Genomic DNA, 17,624 nt, shown 5'->3' on the forward strand with positions numbered 1-17,624 from the left:
ATTGTTCAGGAGGAGGCGGTGGGGCCTGACGTATACGGTTTTCTAGAGCGTCCCGAAGATGGTGTTAACATACACGGGTTGTTTATCGACGCCGGCCGCTGGGACATGCGGGAAAAACTTCTTGTTGATGCTCTTCCAGGTCAGTAGTTTGACAATAAAAATATTAGGTAAAACAAATAAATTCAAATCAAATATTTAGGCCTTTGGTGTCAATCAATGCAATCAAATGCATTAAAATCATGAAATCAATTTATATTCGAAGTTTTTGTCATCGCTTATGACTTTGTTTTTCTTTGTAAAAAAACTCTTTATTTAAACAGGTCAAATGAATCCTCCACTGCCAGTGGTATGGTTTCAGCCCGTGCTCACGTTGCCTAAGCCCGACCCTCGGTACGAAGCACCGTTGTACAAGACATCAGAGAGAGCGGGCGTACTGTCCACAACTGGTCACAGCACAAACTTTGTGTTGCCAGTACTATTACCCAGTAATCAAACACAAAGTTACTGGATTATTCGTGGTACAGCTCTACTGACACAAATTACGGATTGAGTTTCTTTATATTGGTTGATACTAGACATACCATAGGTAATATAACATTATGAACAATAAAATCTATGACCAATAATGACCACGTTTAATGGGAGGTTTGCTTTTGAGAATTAAAAAAATAGTTCCCAAAGAATGGTGACGGGTGGCGTTGTTCCTACTAGTGAGTGTGACTTTGCCAAGTTTACGAAGAAACATGGAACCGAGCCCTTTGAGCAGAGACCCAAGAAATTAAGATTTCTGGTCAAATTGTTTTCAAAATCTCTCGGGACATTTCGGATAATAATCTGACTGACTGTATCTCCTTTTATTCCATTTTTATTAGATATCTTTTATTTATAAAATTGTTCATGGCAAAAACGTTTCGTTATACGACCTAAAAATAGGAAAATAATGAAAAAGAAAATCCCTCATTGTTTGGGGCATTTGGTTTCTAACTCTGGTTACGGCCCTTTCACACGGCAGTCCAGTTTTTTGCAGGATCCCGTTTGATCGCAAAATATATTATATGCTAGTGTTCACACAAGCAAACCGTATGCAGGATCCTGCAAAATGCTGTTCCCGTCGATTTGTGCGATTCGGTTTTGTCACTTGAAACTGGATCGTTCGTCCAGTAAAAAGCGGGAATCCTGCAAAAACGGATGCTGTGTTCACACGTAGTTCAGTTTTGCAGGATACAGTAAAATGCCGGTCCCGCAAAACTGGACTGTTGTGTGAAAGGGCTGTTACGGTTAAATGGCCTATTTATACGAAACTTTATGGGATATCTCGGTCATTTATAAAAAAAATACCCTACTACCCTAGTCGGGCCGATAACGGTTTGTGGGTTTTAAGATACATTATTGTTGGTCTTGTGCCTGATCTCTCTCCGGTCGTGTCGTTTAGCCGTTCCATCGGGTTATGTATGAGAGTGAAGGATAAAGTACACTTGCCTGAGCAAATACTTGTCAAGTGCACAACGCTGATCTCATTGAAGAGAACAGCGGACAATCGGTCTGCACGTAATTATACCTCTAACATCATTACGCTGGTGATATATTTATACAGATCGTATAAGTTTTTAGTTCGTTTGCAATTATAATTTTTATCCATAAATGTATCCGTTAATATTGGCATGTTATATTATGTATTTGTACAATAAAGTTAAGCATTTAATATTTACTATCCTCTTATTTTGAACATCCTCACCTAAACCGGAGGCAATATTTAAGATTTGAACATAGTTTTAGCTGCCTGGAATGCTTGCTGCAATAGCTGTCAGGGGGCGATTCTCCTAAGTTAATATTGTCAATCAAACCAATCTACTGTACAATCATTTAGCAAACGTAAATCATTTGCAGACAAAATGATTCATTATTAAATGACAGAAAAGGATAAAAAAAACGTTTATTTCAAAGAAAAAATAGCGGAATGCCACATACGCTTCAATAGTAATCGAGTCGGGATTGGATCTCAGTCGAACCGAGTAGAACGTGAAACGTATGTCACTTAAGTAAAATTAGGAGAATCGGGCCCCAGTTTTGAATAAAAACAGGATTTATAAGTGGGCAAAAAATAACAAATGCAGATTCTCAGAAACTGATTTATTTAATCCGGTTCATATTAACTCTATGTGAAAAAAATGTCACAATGTTAAAACTCGCGTAGATAGTGCTGGCCAAGCATTCTGCGTTTCATTCACCAAAGATTTTAATAAAACGAACGAAGAATGTTTGACTAACTTCTACCTGACAGAGTTTACAGAATGTGGAAAGAAAAAAAATTCTAAACAAGTCCTGCGTGGAGGCGACGTTCCAAGGTCGCATAATATATTAACTTCAAATATGACTATCCTAAGTTTACGGCGGGCGATTTGACAGGTCCCTTGTTAACACTAAAATACAGTTAGACGACGGCTGCGGTGCCACGTTTCGGGTTCCTTTTCAATTTTCAGAGACCTGATTCCAGAAGCCCTTAAATATAAATTAAGTGATTTATAAACAGTGTGCAGACTAATTATTCTCCACACAGGCCTTTTATACATAAAGTTTACTTAAATCGTCTATTACGTGTGAAATAATGAATATCACAGTAGTATTTCCTTTGATTGATTTATTTAGTTAATATATGTATGTATTGGTGTTTTAATTTCAGCAGTTCAAACATAATATATTAACCCTATACAATTAGAAAAATAAGAGGACCTAGACCGGAGTTTGTTTTACCTAAATAATTCGCTATGTTACTCATGAGTTAACAGTTTATGTATCACTTCACTGTGTTGCACTTTTAATACAAAGTTTGCAAAGATACTTCTCTTGACAAATTATAAAGCTTGATGGAATACTCAATAAATGTTACAGATTCAAAATCATTTAAGTATTATGCTAAAATACTTGGTTCTGTAAAAAAAATGCACTAAATTGCAGCGATAAGTAATATCTTGCGGCACACGCATGAGCAACGAGACCGATTATATTCCACTATGTGAACACTAACTGCAATATGTTATTTAGATAATGCGTATGAACTATTGAAATCATTCTCTACCAAATACATTACTGAATAGCTCTTTTTTATAGTAAACACATTACAAAAGACTGTAGTACCCTTACACAGACAAATAATTATTATAATCTAAGAATGAATCAACGGACATTACGATAATACATTATTCATTATTTTAAGATTTTACTGAAATCTTGATAATTAAAGTTCAATTATTTTTTTCAAAAAATATTATTTGGTTAAATGGGAAAGAAATATAATTGAAGGTAGAATTCCGTGCATCGCGACTGTCGCAGCCGCGCGCGGCTTGCGACAGTCGTCGATCGCTCGCGACAATAGTCAAACTATGAAAATGTATGGCACCGCTGCCGAGGCTTGCGACAGACGCGCGCGGCCGACGAATGGTGTGAGCCGCGCGCGGCCATCTTAAGAGGCTGAATGCACCCAAAACACTCTTTCTCTCGAGTACTGAAACCCGAACGAGAGAGAGAGAGAAGCCGGTTGACGCGACGTTCGTAATATACTTATAAATTAATAGCTTTAAAATGAGTTGAGTAATCTATATAAATAAAAATGAATTGTTGTTCGTTAGTCTGATTAAAACTCGAGAACGGCTGGGCCGATTGAGCTGATTTTGGTTTTAAAATGTTTGTTGTAGTCCAGGGTAGGTCTAAACGGTGAGCAAATAAGGAAAAGGCGATACAAAGTTTGCCGGGTCAGCTAGTCAAAAATAAAAATTAACCAAGTTCTGTATTCACATATGGACTCGTTAATGTTACAAATTTTATCAAAATAAGTTGATAAAATACAGATAATACAGATATTTTTGTTGGAAAAAAACTTCTTTCCGAAAACGTGTTTTGAAATTAACAGGGTTCTCAGAAATATGTTCAAGTTCAATATATTTTTTGTATAGATTTGGCCAAAAAATTGTTTGAGACAAGCCAATTTCGGCATTCAGCCCCTTAACATGGTCTAGGGCTTAATAACATTACGAAATTCGTCGGCCGCGCGCGTCTATCTGTCGCGAGCCTCGGCAGCGGTGCCATACATTTTCAAAGGTTGACTATTGTCGCGAGCGATCGACGACTGTCGTAGGCCGCGCGCGGCTGCGACAGTCGCGACGCACGGAATTCTACCTTAAGGCTTATTGACGCGCGCTGCGCCGGTTGTCCAGTCATACCTACTTAACCTATCTACATAAACAAGTTTCATCAAAACATACTTCTTTTGTATTACATAATTATATTGATTAATCAACGCCATGATACAAACGATACTGAAGCCGAAGAATTTTGAACCTTGATTTAAACAAGCAAATTAGACAATAAATGAATAATTGTGGCAAATCTCACATCATGGCTTACAATTTAACATCAAATCACACAAAATAATAGTAATCATTCGATCTAAATTACATAGAAAGTGAACGGAATGAACAATGTTTAGCATTGACATGTGAATGTTCCCCCGGGAGGGAGGGGAGTGCAGCGCGCGGAGGCGGCGGCGCGAGGGGAGCGGCGGGGGAGCGCCTCCTCCCCGCCACAACTCCTAGTCCTCCGACATGAACGAGTTCTGCGACTTGAGCTCCTCTAGCCGTGAGATCTGCTGCCGCAGGTACATTATTCTGAGGGCAATCGGCAACTCCATAAATAATCTGCATTTAAAGCTTAAACATGCATAGTACGTACTGGGTTTGAACAAAATCGACCAAAAACCATGGAGCAGACTAGTTCCAGTTATAAAAGAAGATATTTTAAGAATAAAAAAGAAGTAGGGGCAATAATCTAATATATGAAAGAAAGTCGCGTTGGTTACATATTAATAACTCAAGAATGGTTCAATATACGGTTGGTATCTGGATTATAGAGGAGGCAGCTTAGACCCAGGAAAAAGACTTAGGATAGTTTTTGTCACCATCCGGCTACGGGAAACAGTCATGTCAGGACGCGGGTGGAACCGCGGGCGGAAGCTAGTAAACTATAAAACCTACACGGCTGTTCATTTAAGAGTAAAAATATTTAAAACTAACTACCGCTTGCGGTTACACCAGCGCCTCGACATAATTGCTTTCCGTAGGCGTATATAAAAACCCGTGTCCTTCTCCAGGGTCTTAGCTATCTCCCCTCAAATTTTCAACTTAAACAGGTCAGCCATTCTTGTGTAACTAATAATATTTGGCCTTACTACAAAAATTTTAAACCCTGTTTTACTTTTGTCTAAAAAAATTTTGGCTGCAAAATGAACCATATGTCAACGTCATAATTTGTCATTTTTTTAGACAAGGCATAAACTGACGTTTAAAAGTTTTTGTGGTAAGACGGATTAGGTTTAGAAATAATAACAGCATTTATCTTCTCGTGATGCTCATAAAACCGAGACAGTAAAGCTTACAGCGCTTAATGATCCGAAAAAAGGGGGCGAAGAATGAAAATGATCGCTTAAAACAAGGTTAAGGGCACAATAATATTAATAATTGCCTAATGCCTAGTGCACGCAAATAAGCAGTACTTACTTTTGTTCCTGTAAAGTGGCCCGTATTTCCGTATGGCGGACAAGTGACCTCGAACACTTGAGCTCAGACGATACCCGTGTGCACTGCAGACACCCCAACTGGTATGCCTCTTCAGTGAACTTGTTAGCCTAGCAACAGAAAATAAACATTCATTGAGGAGCTCGTGGCTAAGTAATATTCGCGCGACTCTACAGACCAAAGGTTAAGAAATGCTTGGCAAAGTCGTTCTGTTGCCATCTATAAAATGTTCCCGTCAAATATATCTGTATAATTATCAGATCATTGCATAAAGCGCTTTTCGAGGTACAGAATTACTGATAGCAACTTTGAACCTTTTGTTCGACTGTACATTATATTTGTAATAGATACTAAGCACAGCTTAACCTTTGATTGGTTGACTTCGACAAAATAGGCGTTGTATGGTTGACTTACTGCAACACTGCTAACGCGACCTACATTTCTCTACTCGAATAGTTATGGTAAGTCTAAAATAATATAAGTAAGTACCTGTTTCTCTAAGATATCCGCAGGCCAACCATTTACGTGTGATGTAAGGTCCGTCCGCACGTAGTTGACGAGAGATGGCGTCAACATCGGCGGGGCGTGGTGCAGATTACCACCTACTACTTGCGAATAACTTCCTAAGCATTCCACTGAAAATATAAAGCTATTATATAGTATTTCATTTTTTTGGAGCATAGTCATTGCACCAAGTATTTTAAACGGGTATTATTTTTTATTTTCCCCAAAATATTTACATAAGGCAAACGTTTGATCAATGTCTCACTAGCTAGAGAGTTAAGAAGACCCTCTGATGGTAAGATATTCACTCTTAATTTATTTAACACTCAGTCTTACTTTTTCTAGGTAACGCTGTATCTAGGTGTAACGGTGGAGCGTGTGGGTCTATATTTTCCGAATGCGTGGGCGTTGGGGGCCCCGGGTCCCGGTGCGGGGTCCCCGAGCCACTGCGGTTACCGTCGCCAATGGGGGACCCCGCCGCACCGTTGTTGTTCATTGCTGGTAACGTTACAGGCGGAGGAACGGCAACGATTCGTGGCAGCGCCGCCGCGAGTAACGACCCACTCTTTAACATACAAACAACAGACATTACGACATAAATCTGATAAAAAGTCAAATAGTATCAAATGGTAAAGATAGTGAATGCGAATCCTCACCGGTTGATTTGAGTTATCCAGCACAACAACAGGCGGAACTGCATTGTTATCTGCATTATGGCGTGCAGTGGAATTAGACTCTCTGGCTCCATACGAATTTTCAGAGAGGGGTGTACTCCTGTCCGGGGAGATGTCCATATCTTGTAACGAATGTCCATCTAGTGACAAAAGATGCTGTTAATAAAGATTTTGATGAATATACCACAGTGACAAACGAATGGTTCACCTTTCCCGTCGTGTGGAGTCGCCGAATGTTTTGGTCTAGTTCGATCGTGCACTTCATCTCTACTGCTGTTCCAGTACCGGTCTGAAGCACTATTCGTTCTTTTACTAGATTTTTCTGCTTCTCTTCTCCCAGATCGGGACCTTGATCTCTTATCCCGACCTGAACAACATAAACAACAATATTATACGTTGAAAAAATGTTCTAAACCAAAACATTATAATTTTAATTTTAGTGGAATTATGAGCCACACTATCGTCCATCATTACAGTATCCACAGAAAAACTACATTAAGGTAACATTACTCAATAAACATAATAACATGAAAATATGGAATAATTAATTCAAAACACAGTCTAGTTCAAATCCACGGGCTGGCTATGACAAAATCTGGGTAATGTCTGACAATGGACTTCAAAATAAACAATATCAATATTGGGAATAATTATTCTGGTAGTATTAAAAAGTGCGTAATGGTTTATTACAGGCACATCAAAGCCCACAAGGTAGTCTGAATACGAGGATGTGGCCTGGCAAGGCCTGGAGAGCTCGTTTGTGACAGTCCCATGGGTCAGTCGGGGAGTGGGGTGTACGCAGCAGGCGTATAGGGGATGGTGACAGTCGACAGGACCGTCATTGATGGGTTTTTATTTTTTCATTTCATATTTTTCATTCAAAATTTATACTAATATCATAAAGCTGAAGAGTTTGTTTGTTTGGACGCGCTAATCTCAGGAACTACTGGTCTGATTTGAAAAAATCTTTCAGTGCTAGATAGCCCGTTTATCGAGGAAGGCTAATAGGATTTAGGATATAGGTTATATTACGCTAATAGGAGCGGAGCAGTAAAGAATAAAGTTTCAAAATCGGGGGATTTTTTGTTCTATTGAGAGCTTCTGCTGCGTGCTCTGCGTATACGGTAAAATTTTCGTAAAAATTATGTATGACACAATTGTTTGCCTCTAAAAGATCTAAAAAAAAGTCCGTGACAGCTTATCTCTAAAGCATAGTTTACACGAAGCCAACACTGGCAGCCAATAAGACTGGCAACCATCGCTGGCTTGGAATTTGCCTGTTTTTCAAGCACTGGCGAAAATAGAGTGCCCGTCTATTTTCTAGCCAGTGACCTCCGGAGGACTGGCGCCAGCATAACTGGCTTCGTGTAAACTCTGCATTAGGGTTAGCTCACTATAACCTTGTTTATGGTTATGAAATTTGTCCTCAAAAATGTATTATTTACGAGGTGTTGTTATAAACATAATATTAGGGGTTAAAGTATGAAATTGCCGTTTTATTCTAGTAGGTTTTTGAATTGCCATAGAGTCTTCATGGTTTGAGGTTTTCGAATGGAACTTTTTACACGTGGTTTCTGTGATGTTTTTCTTTTAAAAAATGTGAAACATTTGATTATCGATGTTCAATTGTTTTTGTTATTCAACTTAAACAAGAAAGATGGATACTGCGAAAATTTGAGTAATTTTTGAATATGAGTTCCGACGCGGGATTGAACGGCAGAAACAGCCCGCAATATCAATGCTGCATTTGAAGAGGTGTCTGCTAAAGAACGCGCCGTGCGATTTTGGATTAAACGCTTTCGTGGTGGAAACTTCGACTTGAAGAACGAGCCATGAGAAAGACCGCCTGACAGGTGATTAACGAGAAATTAAGAGAGACGGTGAACGCCGATCCTAGTCAAACTACCCAGATACCCAGCCGAACACCGAATAATGTTGAAAAAATTAGCAGTAAAACAGCCACGACTCATGAATCGACCTTCACCGCTATTGCTCCATGACAACGCGAGGCCTCATACAGCAAAATAAACCGTTTTAACTCTTCAGGAACTGCAGTTGGAAACTATTCGTCTTCCTCCATATTCGCCAGACCTTGCTCTAACGGACGACCATTTTTTTTTGTGATTTGGACAATTATCTACGTCACAAGAAGTTTCTTCCCAGGAGGCAGAACAAAATTCTTTCACACTGTTTGTGCAGTCTAGATCCTCAGAGTTCTATCGTAAAGGCATAAATGACCTTCTTATTAGATGACCGCAATGTATAGATAATAATGGCAACTATTTTGATTAAATAAGTTTGTTAAAAATAAAAAAAAAATACAATTTAGGTTTTCAGTACAAATCGGCAATTTCATACTTTAACCCCTATTATTAATCCTTATCCAAAAAAATGCATATAATATGCAATACACAATAAGTATTTAATATGCAACAAAATTGTCGCTTACATCGTTCGATTAAATGAATATCTTAGGAGATAAAGCAGTTTTAAAAACCACCAGCAAAATAATGATCGAGTACTGCGCGCACAATGTGCACAGCCTAGGACTACTGAACCGATTTGGAAAATACTACATGACTAAAATGCTACACTATCCCTGTGTAACATCGGCTATATTTTACGCGAGTAAAACCTGGTAAAACGGGTAAAAGCGAAATACTACTCACTGATTAATTACGAAATCTCAGAAACTATAAATTCCTACAAACTTGAAGGGAGGAAGGGAACAGCTGTCAACTGATCAAAACATTCAATACTCCTAACTTTATCTCTGCTTCACACATGATGTTGTAAATTATGAGAACGAAGAATGACTCCTGTGGCGAAACCACTGAATGGATTAGGTTATTTTTTTTTACAATTCGCCATATAGTATCATAAAGTATATGTGATCATCATGAAGTAGATACGACACTCCCGATATAACATTTATTTCATTTGGTATTGTTATGTCTAGAGGTTGCAACTATGTTTATTTCGGCACCCACTTCTAGAGCGATACAAATAACAGTTTCATGTAGCATTTTGGTGTTTTTAGAAGTCGTTTTTTAAATGTTTTGTATTTTGAGCTTGTCTGTATATTACCAAGCACAGTTAACGAATAATATAATGCATGCATGCCTACAATTTTCGGGAGTTGATCTCGAGTCTGTCGAGTTAACCTCTCAGGGTCAGGATCCTGGAACTGATGACAATTGGGAAGTATACCCATAGTAGACATACAGCTGTATAATTGAATTTAACTGTTCAATGAAATAATTTGTTTTTGTGGATACTTGATTAAACATATTTGGAAAAAGACAAGGCAAATGATGACTTAGCTAAACATATCAATAACGTAGGGGACCAAATTTTTATGGGCCCCAAAAAATCGAACTTTTATTAATCAGTTTGGTATAAGCAAAAGTAATCATTTTACTTTTTTTTACTTCAACTTTGAATGAATGTGTTAAATGCTGTTACATTTCGACGCTACGTGCGAAGGCAATTACTCTGTGAGACTACTAATCGTATGACTACTCTGTCGTTAGTGATAATTAGTGGTTATTTTACGATTCTTCAAGTACAGATTTTTCAGTATTCCGCTTAGAGTTATAAGGCTACATGTTATAAGGAAACAATCAATATGCGTTTCGATAGTAAACGCTACAATTTAGGAAGGCCCGCTTTCCCAAAAAAAAAGAATAGTAGCGTAGTGTTGGTAAACTCATTTAACGAACCCATGAGTGTCCTATCAGAATTACATTTCAGAGGTCCTCAGGCCTAATTTTCATATACATATTATTCAATGCTATAATATTTATGTATATATTTTACATCGGCCTTAGACTCTCGATAAAGGTAGGGCACGCCAGGCGACACAAGAGGGGGTAAGTCTCCTCTTATCGCGGAGCGACTCACAAACCGCACTTTTCATCCCAGCCGCCTCGGTGGACGTGGAAGACGCCACTGGCGTGGGTTCGTGGGTATCGAGACATGACTCCTGGTCACCATAGGCGTGGGTCTGTGGGCGGTGAGTTTCGGGTGGCTCATCGTCCTTCCGTCACCTAGTTGACAACGGGAAAGCTCGCGTTGTAGGTACCACATGCTCCTCAAATAGTGTCCGTAAACCCCAGTGGGGCCCACCAGGGCCAAAACTTGCCGGGGCTGCGGGATTGTTCGACAGAGTTACCGCGGCCCTGGTATATTATGGGCTTAAGAAGAAAAATGGTGAGTTAGTTTTCATGACAGGTATAAGTACATTTCCATCATCCTCCATGGCCGCAGAACATCTAGGCCAGATGATTGTGGCAGTGCTTGTGTGTGCCACAATTTTTAAATACATTTCCAGCTTCCCGTCCGTCGGCGCAATATATATTTCACTTCCATTCTTCTGTCAGTTATCATACAAAGGAATAAAGGAGTGAATGTTACTCCTTTCATATTTATGGCATCTCCCTAACAATTCTTAAATTTTTTCTCCAGGGTTCCTCTTTCCCTCCACTAAAGTTCATACTTAACACACTTTTGCAGCGTTTCATCCCTCCACATTGCATGCCCATAGCATAACACCTGCTTGCCTCTCACATTTTCTTTCATTGGTGTTACTTACATCATTCCTCTATTTCTATGTAGCTGGCCTCCACTACCTACCCAAAAAAAAAACAGCTAGCTATTTAAGACAACAACCCTCTAATGGTGGCCCCGTAAACATGATCTTAATTAAAGCTTGGACTAGATAAGTACTGTGTGAATTTCAGAACTTAAATAAAGGTACGTTTGTGGGTAAATGCCGCGACGGCGGTAAATCTGCCGCAGCTGCACTAATGGTTTGCATTTATTTTCATGCAGTCGCAGCATGTGCGGTCGACATTTGCAGTTAGCATTCAAAACGTACCTTAATAATACAAGTAACAAAGATTGATGGAGCTAGGTGCACAATTATGTACTTAATTTTTAACTTTGCTGTGCCTAAATACTACACGCGTACCTGTCGTTCAATGCAGCAGGCAATAATGAGCAAACCTCTTAATGCTAATTAATATGGATTAATTTCATAACAGCTAATAATTACTGTATATATTTTTCGTATTCAGTATTTATCAGACGCAAAAATACCTTTTTAAATAAACCTTATAAATGACATCAAATATTTACCCATTCATTGGGGTATGTTAGACTGCCCCCTACACTCAGCTTGTATGTAAATGTTGAACTATAAATATAAACAGTGATATATCCTATCCTACTTACACTATAAATGCGAAAGATCGTATGTTTGCATGTTTATTTTTTTGTACGTTTTGTTTTCTTTTTTGTTCCTGTTTCACTCAGAAACTAAAGGGTGGTTTTCAATAGACATTTAAGCTACTTTTTATCTATGCAAGAAGTTTCTCATTCAGGGCGCGGCAAAATATAGTCGGTAAAGTAAATGTTGCTCGGGAATAGGTGTAGCTTTCCTACAGAGAAAGTATTTTTTAAATCAGTTAAGTAGTGTTAAAATGTTTCCTCTATATTTTAGAATCTGGAGCATAGAAGTATGGATTGATCTATCTATCTAAAGGCATCTTGCTAGCCGCATAGAACTTGGTGTGAGAGAGTTATTTTTGATCTGGTAGTCTGAGACTGAGGTAGATTATTGATTCGTAGTGTAGAGCTATTATTTTATGAAACAATGTTCAAAACATGGCGTGTCAGTATAAAAAATACTTATAGAGTATTTGACACTTAATCGAAGTCAGTAACACAAAGTTGCTCTAGCACGTCGGGATTTAAAGATATACCTTTCTTAAAGCACTAGAAACATGGGTTTGAATAGGGAAGAGTAGCTATAGTAAGAAATTACCAGAAAATTGTCTTTAAAAATATATACGTTAAATATTGCTAAAAATCGTTTTCAGCACCATAACGTGCTAGTGCAATTTACGTTTTGGACTTCGATTACGAAGAAAAAAATCAACAAAAAATTATATATTTCGCCTTAGGGAATAAAATGCTTTAGACTAGTGCTATTATTTGTTCCAGAGGCAAATAAATATAATAAATTAAATATCTAACAAAATATAATGTCCAGCACTATGAATTAGTTTGTTGTAAATGGCTTAAATATCTACATAATATTTTTATAATGAACACGAAAGTATGTGTGTATTCAAGTTTCTCTTTCACACAAAAACTACAGCATATATTTTGACCAACTTGGAAGTTTATCTAGCTTATATGTGTATCAGAATAATATACAGCAAACAACTCTCAAAATCCGAGGGACAATAAAAAAAATACTTGTAGTGTTATGTATTGGTTTATACATATGTATTTCTTATTTTACATTGACTACACCCTGGGTTCCACCCTCGTCCCGAGGGAACTACTGTTACTTAAAACGGGACTAAAAGTACCAGATATTTTTTTATCAGGCTCTAGCTAGACTATCTGTACACCAAGTTTCATTTAATTGGAACATTTAGTTTTGGCGCGAAAGCTGGACATACAGTCAAAGTTACTTTTGCTTTTATAATATTAGTAGAGATTTCAACATCTACTTAGAAGTATTATATAAAAAAATAATATTAAACTGTTAAAAATTATATTCATCATCTACTTAATATATGAGGACTCGTTGAGGACACACCCATGGTCTGAATGGTATTGAATTTGCTAAAAAAGTGTTAATTCAATACACATTGTCAAAGTGGTGTAAACATCTCATACATAACATTATTTCTTTCTGTCCTACTAACGAAAAAAAAGTACTTTATTTTTTTTATTCTAATACATAATTATTTTGAAGTAAAAATCATTCCAAGGAAGGAAATCTCAATTCCCACCCCACTAGGGGGGAATTGAGTTTTCGTAATAAAAAATTGGGATATCACCGCCCCCGCGCCCCTTTTATCACCACCGCTGCCTACATCCCGATCCCCGCGTCGACAATGAGAGTGTCACTAACGACAGGATAGATGTATTTATTTATTAATTCTTGTGACAAATAAACATTCAGTGTTGTTATATATCTTGTATGTTATAATGTTGGTTGCTTAGTGTATTTTTTATTTTCAAAACTGTAAAAATGAGAAATAGTACACAACCATCCATCTATAGTTGTTGTGGGTATCACATTTAAGCGGCACACCCCATTTAGTCAATACCATTCCATTAGCAATTGTAAACTGCCATACCCTATATTCAGTTTCAGAAATATACAGTTAGCCAGCATAAAGTAGGCAAGTATAAATTAGGATGTGTTAGAATCTCAACCAGTTGCCTACTGCCTAGGAAATAACAAAATGAATAGAAGAAAAACTTACTGCTTCTGGATGAATATGTAGAATCTTTGGATGAAGTTCTCCTGGAGTCCCATTCTCGAGGCTTTTCCCACTGTGACACTTCACTGATACAGTTATAATAATACTTCTTCCCCGATGAACTAATGTGTTCTGACCACTCGCGTCCAGAAGACACGGTTGCTGAAGGCGCACTTCTCTTGTCATATTTACTACTCCTACTAACACTAATGTTCATGCCACTAGTCCTATTCTTTTTATCAGGTTCATGTCGCTCATGATTACTTCTCTCCCTTTCACTGTCTTTGCTACGTTCCTTCGGTGATCTAACACTATCTGAAATTATATAGAATCATCATTAAATATAGTTCAACATATTTTAAATAACTTTGTTTACTTATCACAGCTGTAACTGAGTCAGCAGAAACTTATCAGACAATTCACATTCGCTTTGTTGTTAGGTTTTCATTGTACTAAACAAATTCATTCGCTAAGCAATGGTGGCATTGCATATAGTTCCTAATATTTCAGTAACATGATGGTTAGTAACAATATTACAAAAATGTATTTGCAATATTAAATAAGCTGTTATGTATGATTGATTATACTTTTTAAGTAACAACAAAGTTTTTTATTAGATGAAGGAGATGGTAGCAGTATCCAATGTGTGTCTAAAATATGGCTGATATAATGAAGATAATATGATACTAAACAATCAATAATAGCTCAGCTTTGTAGATATCCTAAACTTTGTATTACAATGATAACAATATTAGAGCATTACTAATAAATAAGTAATTTTACTATCTCAATTATCATGATTAATTTGTGTAGCATATCTTCTAACATATCTTCTCAATTCTATTTGACAATTAATTAAATTTTAAATAAGCAAGCCAATATAGCTAGTTATGAAAATATGCAGTAAAATAAATTTCAGCTTTTAATTGTACACTGCATTAAAATTACATAATTGTAACTAATGAACCTGAAGAAATTAAATTTATTAACATTGCACTGTTTGATATCCTTGACAAAGATAACAGATTGTAACTGTAGAAAAGATTAAATATTGTTAGAGAATCTATACAACAAATTAGTGAATATAAGAATAGTCTCTCACCTGTATACTTATTTCTAGAGGATTTGTAGTCTCTATCTCTCTCCTTTTCAGAACCCTTCTGCAGGTATGCATTCCTGGATGATGGATATCCTCGGTCATCGGCCACATGACTGTAGTGGTGGTGTCCGTGGCCTGACTGACTCGAGTGTGTGTTGTGACCATGGCCTGACACATTACCATTAGGGGATCGAAGAGGAGTGTATCGGCTTTCAGAAGAGACATAATCATGGGTTGCCCTTCTTTCACTTTTTGAATTGTATTTCTGTTCAAAGAAAACACATATGAGAATAACAAATTCAATGTAAACACTCAAATGTTTTGTTCATATCCTCCAACACACTGATGTTTGTAGTTGCATTTTTATAACCTATTTTAATATTTATGTAATCACAAACAACTAAAAGGTAAACAATAATAATAGACATGTTACACAAACAACTAAAAAAATATATTTAGACTGGGATGCAAATGCCCCAATAATAAAGTACGCGAATTATTGGGTTTCCTTGAGAGTACATTTGTTGCTAGATGAAACAAGTAAACAAATTGCAAGATGAAGTGTTATTGTCATATTGTTGTTTAGACCAACATTGAATTTATTGTTTCGGTGTTTGCTTTCAGCAAGTCCAGTAACTGGAATACTGTCCTCTTTACAAGTACATTATGTATAATTCGATTACCAACATAGCTGAAAACTATGTGAAAATCATTAAGTATTCAAGTGAAATGTTATGTCCTAGGAAACCTTGGTAGATAAAGTATTAGTTTCCGTGAATCAAACGTGGTTGATAAAAACAGGAAAAGAATAGTCGGGATCAATTATTACGTAGAGTGGAGTACATAATTCAGTACATTCAAGGTTTAACCATCATCTTTAGAAATGCTGCTGCATCAGTTTATCACCTAAGGAAGGATCTTACCTGATACGGATGGGACTGATGCTTCTCAAAGTACCTGAAAACAGACAAAAATATTTATTACATACACCTAAATTACAGCAAAACTCAAATCGGCGACCGCCATCTACAGACTGTAAAGCCGAAGCATTCAAAATCATATCATACCCATCACTTATTCGCTGAGGTTTCCTTGCATGCATTACCATCAATGCAAATGTACGATTTATTACGGCCTCAGTAATAAAATGCAAAATGAAACCACTGTCATTAAAAACAGTTTTACAGAAGGACGTGATATATCTTGATGGACGCCATGTCACATTCAAGACACTCAAGCAAGAAAGAGTCAGTACAAAAACGAGTGAGATAAAAAATATGTCGATGATCGACGCTTTGATGATGAGGTTATAGAGATTTTAAGTCTATGGCCAAATCCTAAAACGGCAAGGGATGGCATCTTTACAGCTTAATTGAGTGCCGTTACAAAATATAATTATTATTATACATTATACTATTATTTTACAAAAAATAACTTTGTAAAACATGGTTTGGAAAAGAATTAATTACACTCGAAAAAGTCCGATTTTGCATTAAACCAAGTCAAAAAGTTATTTTACAGTTTGACTAAAAAGAGAGTTCAAAATAAAGTTGCTAATCTTGATAAATAAATTATATTTTGAGTCGTTATCAATATGTGTATGAACTTTGTCATGTAATTACTTTATTAAACTTTTTTTTAGAAAACTCTCAAGAGAATTATTCTAAAGTTTACAATTCAAAAATGTTTGAGAGAAAAAACGAAAGCCACACAAAAAAAAAGTTAACTAAAATGAAGATGACGAAAGGAGTTACCAAAACCCACTTATATTCCTATCTCGATGCCAAAACCCTATTATTATTTACATATAAGGGCCGCCGTACACGGACTGCTCGAGCAGTTAGCGGCTGAGTGAAATACACGGACCGCTCGAGCTGTCGGCGTCGACTGCTTGAGCTGTCGGCGTCGACTGCTTGAGCTGTCGGTTGTTGACTGCTCGAGCTACGACCCAACTGCTCGAGCAGTTGATTTTCTACCACAGTCGAGTCATGGATACTGACGAGGAAGCACTGCTTTTGCTGCTCCTGCTCAGGCGGAGACGACGGCGGCGACGTCAAAAGAGAAAATTTTGGGTTCATCCAATTTTGCAATTAAGAACAATTGAGCAGTGTCGAGCTCTACGCCGTCGAGCGGTCGACGGCACGATGGAATTTCGGCTCGGTCTGGCAGCGTTCGAGGAGTCGGTCACGAGCAGTCGCGTACGGCGGCTCTAGAGCCGCCGTACACGGACTGCTTCAAGCAGTTGAGACCGACTGCTTAAAGCCGCGACGCAGTGAACTATAGTCATTCATTCGCTGCCGTACACACGACTGCTCGAGCAGTCGCGACCGCTTCAAGCCGTCAACTGCATGATGAAATTCATCGTGCCGTCGACCGCTCGCGAGCGGTTGCGAGGCATACACCGACTGCTCGAGCCGTTGACTGCGCTAGAGCAGTCGACAGCTCTCCGACTTCCTCTCCCCGCCCTTTGCGGCCTCGCGGCGTCTGTTTTCTC

General features: G+C 37.7%; 2 protein-coding genes across 2 annotated transcripts in view; one reads left to right on the plus strand and one right to left on the minus strand.

The window, feature by feature from the left end:
* Positions 1-1,273, plus strand: part of Dhc16f (Dynein heavy chain at 16F) — a 51,054-nt gene extending 49,781 nt beyond the window's left edge. Inside the window, exons 66-67 of the mRNA XM_021331862.3 lie at positions 10-139; positions 321-1,273. Of these exons, the coding sequence (XP_021187537.2) occupies positions 10-139; positions 321-550 (360 nt within the window). The 3' untranslated portion in view covers positions 551-1,273. The remainder of the gene's footprint in view (positions 1-9; positions 140-320) is intronic.
* An 842-nt stretch (positions 1,274-2,115) lies between these two features.
* Positions 2,116-16,383, minus strand: LOC110374249 (WW domain-containing adapter protein with coiled-coil homolog). Its single transcript, XM_021331881.3, has 10 exons — positions 16,198-16,383; positions 16,054-16,087; positions 15,134-15,395; positions 14,035-14,346; positions 6,954-7,112; positions 6,728-6,885; positions 6,408-6,636; positions 6,057-6,202; positions 5,550-5,677; positions 2,116-4,661 (listed from the first exon to the last, which is right to left on the minus strand). The coding sequence occupies exons 1-10, from the start codon at positions 16,236-16,238 to the stop codon at positions 4,586-4,588; spliced, it is 1,545 nt and encodes a 514-aa protein (XP_021187556.2). The 5' UTR covers positions 16,239-16,383; the 3' UTR covers positions 2,116-4,585.
* Positions 16,384-17,624: the final 1,241 nt, after the last annotated feature.

The sequence above is a fragment of the Helicoverpa armigera genome, chromosome 1 (genome assembly GCF_030705265.1).
Source record: "Helicoverpa armigera isolate CAAS_96S chromosome 1, ASM3070526v1, whole genome shotgun sequence".
In the NCBI taxonomy this organism is placed as follows: Eukaryota; Metazoa; Arthropoda; class Insecta; order Lepidoptera; family Noctuidae; genus Helicoverpa; species Helicoverpa armigera.

Coding starts and splice junctions, on each gene's coding strand:
- LOC110374249 (XM_021331881.3), bottom strand. CDS start 16,238: ATGGTAATGCATGCAAGGAAACCTCAGCGAATAAGTGATGG. Junction 14,347..15,133: donor CTCTAGAAATAAGTATACAG/GTGAGAGACTAT, acceptor ATATAATTTCAG/ATAGTGTTAGATCACCGAAG. Junction 4,662..5,549: donor GCCACTTTACAGGAACAAAA/GTAAGTACTGCT, acceptor GATTGCCCTCAG/AATAATGTACCTGCGGCAGC.